At 44.3% G+C, this 7,307-nt stretch overlaps 1 protein-coding gene across 2 annotated transcripts in view; it reads left to right on the forward strand.

Moving 5' to 3' along the window:
* UBR1 (ubiquitin protein ligase E3 component n-recognin 1) overlaps nucleotides 1–7,307 on the forward strand; it is a 125,435-nt gene that overhangs the window by 78,686 nt on the left and 39,442 nt on the right. For both annotated transcript variants that reach the window (XM_025215332.1, XM_014524626.2), the window contains exons 30-31: nucleotides 932–1,137; nucleotides 5,583–5,676. In XM_025215332.1, coding sequence (XP_025071117.1) covers nucleotides 932–1,137; nucleotides 5,583–5,676 — 300 coding nt within the window. The remainder of the gene's footprint in view (nucleotides 1–931; nucleotides 1,138–5,582; nucleotides 5,677–7,307) is intronic.

Here is a 7,307-nt window from a genome sequence, read left to right on the forward strand (position 1 = left end):
TGGCAGGTTTTGCATTTCTTGTCATGGCACGGTCTGGATCCTTCTGGTGTGTTCTGGGCTTGAGGAAGTTTGCTTCTGGTGATGAGGTTAGCGAGGTTCGGTGCTTGTTTGAAGGCTAGGATGGGTGGCTCTGGGAAGATCTTTTTAAGAATAGAGTCTCTTTCTTGTAAATCCTCAAACAATTGCAACCCATACTAGAATCTACATCTTCACTGACCACCTGTCTTTTATGCATACCAGCCCAGCCGCTGGCTTCTTTACTTTTCATTCCATCCAGGAAGAGCACACACCAACTGCTGAAACTTCCTTAGCCTGACGAAGGGTTTTTGAACCCGAAAGCTTGCTTAATAACTGTTCACCAACCATTTGGGTTGGTCTAATAAAAGATATCAGATTCACCCAAGGAACCTTGTCTGTCTTAATTTCTATATGCATTAACCTTTAAAAATTCAGCTTCTGTAAAGCATCTTCCAACATCTGAACATAAATAAGAATCTTCATATGCAGTTCTAATTGTATTTTACCTGAGAAATGCAAAGGCTTGATGTGCCACAACAGAATAAACCAAGTCATAGAAACTGTTTCTGTAGGTATTCTTGAAGTATAATAAAGAAAATGGTACTGACTCAGTAAGATTAAATACATTAAATGCATTTTAAATTGAATACAGCTCGAATTTCCTACTACTTTGAATCTGTTTCTTTTTGTAGTGCTGTACTACTGTAGCTACCATATTCCCTTGTAAAACTATTCATGTTTCAGGGGTGAGAGAAATTATTTTTGTATTAGTTGTGTTTAAACATGTTGGCATGAAAGGTATTGTATACATGTTAAGTGGTAAAATATATATTTTAACTGCCTACAAGTAAGTGCATTTCTTCATGAGGAGTCAGCTGTTTATTTCTGATCCCTTTCACTTCTGTTCCTGCAGCATACCCATAGCTATTGATCACTACAGAATTGCCTTGGGTCCCAAACGAGGGCCATCTGTTACAGAAAAGGAGGTGTTGACCTGTATTCTTTGTCAAGAGGAACAAGAAGTGAGACTGGAGAATACTGCAATGGTACTATCGGCCTGTGTCCAGAAATCCACTGCCTTAACTCAGTACCGTGGGAAAACTCTTGAAGACTCGGATGGTATGTGTATCGCTTCAGTTTATAAGCTGTCACTGTTCCCTTCCTAGGTGTAGTTAATTAAACCCTTCAGCCCATCAGATTGCTGTATGAGTACTCTTAATGAAAAGTCAATTAAGGATTTTAAACCAATCCAAAATTCTTGCCATAAAATGAAAAGTGAGATTTGTGTAGAATTACTACCATCTTCCCCAGCAAATCAAAGATGAATTATATGTGCACATAACACAGAGACAATGGAATGAATTATAAGTGCACATAACACACAGACAAAAAAATCTCAATAAGCTGTGGAAACTAGTAAGTAGGGAAGATATTCTAAGGAAAAGGGCAGATATTGAAAGAGAGTATTAAAGAGACTATGGCAGACTCCCAGTTTAAGTAGTATTTAGGTAGGGACCAATATTGCAAGTAGCAAATTTGCTTGTGATTAGGAACTCTTCAGTAGCGCATGTGCAGATGGCTGACTGGGAGCAAATATGCTCCCAGTTAGCTGGGCAGCATGGGGTGGGAGATTTGCTTCCTGCACCTAGGAACTGTTTGCTGCCAGGACAGGTTCCACCACTGGAACCTGGGTGGAGACAGTCCTCCTGCCCTAGCAGCAAGGAGCTCCCAGCCCCTGCTCCACAATTGCCTTGATCTGCCCCTCTCCCTCTCCATGCCCCTTCCTACCCAGACTTACACTGCTTTTCAAGCTGCCGGGCTGTATATTGGCAATTGGATCAGTATCAGCCGATATGGCTGGCTAATAATTGGTAACAGCCAGAAAAACCTTTATCAGTGCACTTCTACTCAGTAATGGAAAACAACTATGAAGTTGATTAAATGCAACCAGCACTGAGCATGACTAAAACACCTGGCCTATATTGGGCAAGCATTCATGATAGGTTACTACACCCCATCTGAATAAGAGATATGATAGTGTTCATTGTGCTTAGTCCTCCTCAGTGCAGACTGTTTTTCAAGTCATAGCGAGCCACATTTTGACTTCCTCTTCACTCCCACAGCTGAGCTGCGCCTTTTCTTCCCATTTCCAATGATTTTTGTTTCTTCACTAGCCTTAAATACCTGGCACACATCACCAAATTGGTTCACCCAGAAACACTGTCACCCCCTTACTCAGTGCATTGTATTTGATTAGTGTGGCTCTGCCCTCTGTGGGGTGGACCTGGAACAGGTATCCCTGTGCTGCATCTACGTATACATTTTTGGAGAGTCCCAAGACTCGCGACAAGAACATCCACTTTCAGTCATGCATGGGGGACTAATTAGCACATGGATCTTTTGTAGGGGCTATCTGAAGCAGCTTTTCTCAAACTTTTTTGTACCAGGACCCATTTGGAAACATCAGTGGCCAGTCCTGACCCAGTGCCCCTCACTCTCAACCCACTGTCCCCTGACACCCAGTATGTGGGGCAAGTGGGGCTTCAAGCAGCTTCTTGTAGGCTGGAAGTCTGCCAGCCTCAGTGACTATGTGTAGGGGATGTACATGCACCCCCTGAGATCGCTGGTGCGCCCCCTGCGAGTGCTGGCTGGGGAGTGGGTGTGCCAGGAGAAGCAGCTTGTGCTACCGGGTCAGCATGATTGGCTGCAGGTGATCCCTGTCCCTCCAGTCGGTGAGATTGGCTGTGGGGGGACCTCCCCCAACCCCTGGTTGGCGTGAGAGGGCACATGCCCCCCCAACTCAGGAGGCATCAGTCGCCTGTGGCCAGCCTGCATGGGAAAAGCCCCAGTTTCCCATGTTCTTCTCCTTCAAAGAAGAAACCATTTTTAAAGTTTGTTTGTGACCTTTTCATATATTCTTTTGATCCACTTCTGGGTCATGACCCATGGGTTGAGAAATGCTGATCTGGAGTACACACATATGCTGAGCTGTGCGGTCACCATGGCTTGAAATGCTGTTAACTCTGCTGGGACCCATCCCAATGAACTATGTGGTAAATCATGACCCTTTGGCTTTGGACTAATATCATGCAGTTTGTACTTGTATATAAGTAGGTACAAAAGTGCTGCTTAAAAGTGTGTTTACGGAGTACCTGTGCTAAAACTTGGAATAGTTTCAAAAAAGGTAAAATGCATTAATTCTGAGTGAACTAAGTCTATGGGTACCTGTAGTAATTTGCATATATACAAATTACTACAGGCATATTTCTTTCAAAGTCAGTTTTCAAAATTTGCTCCTCACTTCCATGTACTCATGGAGAGCAAGGTCTAACAGTAAGGATGGAGGGGGGAAGAAGTTGGGGTGGGGGGCAGAGACCTGACCCGCAGATTTATTTTCCCGGCTGCAGCAGTAGGACGAGGACAAATTAAAGGCCAGCCTCCAATAATTAAATTCTATACCTGGAAAATTATAACAAACCTTATAAGTTTTCGATATATAGAATCTAATTATGGGGAGTCGTCTTACATTGAGGGTATTTATAATAATGTAGGGGATAACAAAAAGCCAAATTAGATTTTCAAGAACAAATTGCAGCAAACAAATCTCTAATTTCCTCTCAACAATGTAACTACATAAAGAGGAAACGTATACCGTAGGTGTGTTACATCTTGATTTTGGTAGTCAGCAAATAAATGAAATTATTGTAAGGTGGAGGTATGCAACTGATAGATGAAGTGGTACACATTAGCTGAGGGAATGAGAAGTTTTGTATTATAAACCATACAGTATGTATTAGCAGTGACAATATAAATCGGTTGCTGCTCTCCTACTACATACTCCGTTCGTCCATAGCATCAAGTTGTCTGTGAAAAATCATGCTTATTCAACTTATTAACATAAAAGTGAGCATGAGTGGAATGCAGAAAGTTGAATCATTCATGCCCATTTTGGCTGCTTTTCCTTTGTCCTTGTACCTAATGTTCAGAATAAATCAAAGTTAGTAATGATACTCTTGTGTCCAGGCAAGCTCATTGTTAGTGACCATTCACAAGTCTTCTGCGCTTAACTGTGTGTGTTTATCAACATAACAGGGGAAAGAAGGAAAGTTATCTTCATTTACTAAGGCTGTTAGCAGATATCTGAACTCTTTATACTTAGTTCCTTTCCAGTTCACAAATAAAGAATAGATCTTTAAATGTTTTTTTTCCCTAAAATACATGAGCAGGAAAACACACTAATACCACAATGTGTACACATTTCAGAAGTAGTTTTGCACCAGGGTGTATCAGCCTATTCTCTACTTCTAGCACTTTATAAGATATAACTTACTACCCTATGCGAACGGAAGCCTTGGATTTGCGTTCGCTCACTTGCTCTCTTCTGCTCTCTATCTCCCCCTCTCTCCCCCTTTCCTCTTCCCCCATATAGGTATGGAAAGAATGTGCAAGTGTGGGGGGAGGGAGGAACGGGGGGAGAGAGAAGAGGAGGGGGAGAACTTGACTATACATATGGGAAGCGAGACAATGTATATGCAATAAAAGTAGCAACCCCCAAAATATAATATAATATTGGTGGATTTTTTTTTGCTGCTTTTGTTGTGTCTATATTATTATTCAAGTTTACCTGTTCAAAACCAGAAAACACTTCTTATAAAGGTTGGCACAGTTGTTGTGATTCAGTTGTGCACTCCTCAGATTTTATTCCATGAAAAATGAAATCTGACTCTAACTGTATATTGCAGGGGTTTTCAACCTTTTTTAGTCTATGTACCCCCTGGCGGCTGGATGCTGACCAGGGGGATAGTGCGTGGTTGGACATGGAGCAGGGAGGCAGGGACAGTACACAGGCAGGCAGGGATAGAGCACTGCTGCCTCCCAGGAGCAGGGCTGTGGCGGGGTGGGGAAGCTCACTGGGCTAGTTTGTGGTGACAGCAGCAGAAGGGCACCACTGCCCTTGCCCCATCCCGGCCCTGCTCTTGGGAGGCAGCGGTGCTCCAACCCTGCCTGCCCATGCATACCTCCTAGGACCAGTCCAAATATCCCCAGGGGTATGCAGCCCCCTGATTGACAACCCCTGGCATATTGCAACACAACAAAACCTGTCAGGTTCTTTTAATAGTGTTGCTAGTTAATTTCTTTTCAAACAAAATGAATCAGAATGCAAGTGCAAGATGGGCTTTACTTTGACATTTGATATATAGCTAGTCTTTTGTCATTAGTCAACTTATTCATCACCAAATACAAGGCCAAAGGTAATGCAGCTGAAATTCTAGACAGGTAAAGTTGACTGAGTATTTTGATACCTTTTTCCAGGAGAAAATATTATTTCTAATTGAAGAAAATTCATCTCCTAGCTAAAATTGTTTTCAGATTTCATTTTTTAAATTTCATCATTTTGCAGTAGCATAGCTCGGTGGCTGTCAGCATATTGCAAAACTTTCAGATTTCTAACTTGACTGTGTATACAGTGGAAAAATAATAGTAATGAAAAGGATTTGTGTCTGAATTGATCAAGTGTATACTATCTTTCTTTTTAACTTTATTTCTTTGTTTTGTTTTTCTAGGTACGCTTGATCCTCTTTTCATGCATCCTGATTTGTCATGTGGAACTTATACAGGAAGCTGTGGTCATGTGATGCATGCCGCCTGCTGGCAGAAGTAAGGATTATATCTTTGCAGTTTTATTTTGTATTTAGAAGATAATCTGTTTCTAAAGCATTTAAGGGCGTGCAAGCACCATAATAAAAATACTGAAATTGAAATAAGTTTTCAATCAGTTTAAGTACCCAGCCAAGAAAGAATGAAAGCAACCTGGCAAATAGCAGTCTCAAACCAAGAGAGAAAGGCATCAGTAAAAGGAAGGTAGTATCCTGTTTGGCTAAAAGAAGAGTTTGGCTCCAGCTCCTGGCTGCCTTCCACCCACTCCGCTGCAACAGGTGAGCAGAGTGGGTGGAAGGCAGCCAGGAACTGGAGCCAGAGCCCGGCATGCTGGGGGAGGAGCCACCTAGCTAAAGCTTCCTCCTGGCCAGGAGTGGTGCAGCAGGAGGAGGAGCCCCTGGAGACAAGGAGAGCAGGACAGCACCCAGGCAGCAGCAGTCACACTGGGATCACCCCTGCCGGAATCTGTGCACACTGGCCTGGGCTGAGCTGGCAGGAGTGGGCTGGAGCATGGCATGGGCTGGCCTGGGCTGGGCTTAGTCCCATGTAGAGGACCACAGGGCCAGCCACAGGCCAAATAGAATCAATTGGTGGGCTAGGTCTTGCCTACCCCTGCCCCTAGCTGATCATTACTGTCAGTTTAGGACATCGCAATTTCCAATAGACCTTAAATACTTAGGGACTTGATGGAAAAGAGCTGTATCTAATGCTTTTGTAACAGTGAATAGTCTTTTAGCAAGAAATAGGACACAATTATTGGCAAAGTTTAAACCAGGGGCAGGAAAACTCCCTCCTGTGGGCTGGATCCAGCCAGCCAGGCACTTTCATCCTGCCCATGGCACTCACCAACTAATTGTACCCCACCCAGCCCTTCTGCCCATGATAATGGGAGCGAGGAGCAGCACATCCTCAACAAGCAGCACTAGGTCAGAGGAGGGGCAGACTGAAGTGCTCTGGGTCAGAATACAAGGGGGTTAGGAGGAAAGGGACTTAACAGTGGGGGGGTCTACTACAGACCACCCAACCAGGGAAAAGAGCTAGACCGGGAATTCTCAGGTCAGCTTGCAGAGGCAGTTAAGTCAAAGGATGTGGTCATCATGGGTGACACAAACTATCCAGGCATTTGCTGGGGAAAGCAGTCAGCCAGGTCTGATCACTCACATAGGTTCCTAGTCATGTTACAGGACCTCCGTCTAACCCAGGAGGTGCACAGTCCCACCAGGGGAAATGCCTTGTTAGACCTGGTCCTGGCCACAAGTGACGACCTGGTGAGGGGACTTGATCACCTGGGTGATAGCGATCATCGTCTATTGGAATTCACCATCCAGCGCAGGGTGGCAAAGGCCTGCAGCAAGACAGAAGCCCTGGACTTCAGGAGGGAGAATTTCATTGAGCTAAGGAGACTAGTTGGGGAGGTACTGAGATCCCGGAGGGTTAGAGAGTTGGGAGTCCAAGAAGAGTAGTCGTTCCTGAAGGAGGCGATCCTCCAAGCCCAAAGGGTGGCAATCCCAACACAGATCAAAGCGGGGAAGAGTGCTCAAAAGCCCCCATGGCTCACCAAAAGCAACCAGGAATGTCTCAAAGCTAAGAAGGAGGTGTACACCCAATGGAAGGGAGGGGCCATCACCAGG

The sequence above is a fragment of the Alligator sinensis genome, unplaced genomic scaffold (assembly GCF_000455745.1).
Source record: "Alligator sinensis unplaced genomic scaffold, ASM45574v1 scaffold1581_1, whole genome shotgun sequence".
Lineage (NCBI taxonomy): Eukaryota > Metazoa > Chordata > Crocodylia > Alligatoridae > Alligator > Alligator sinensis.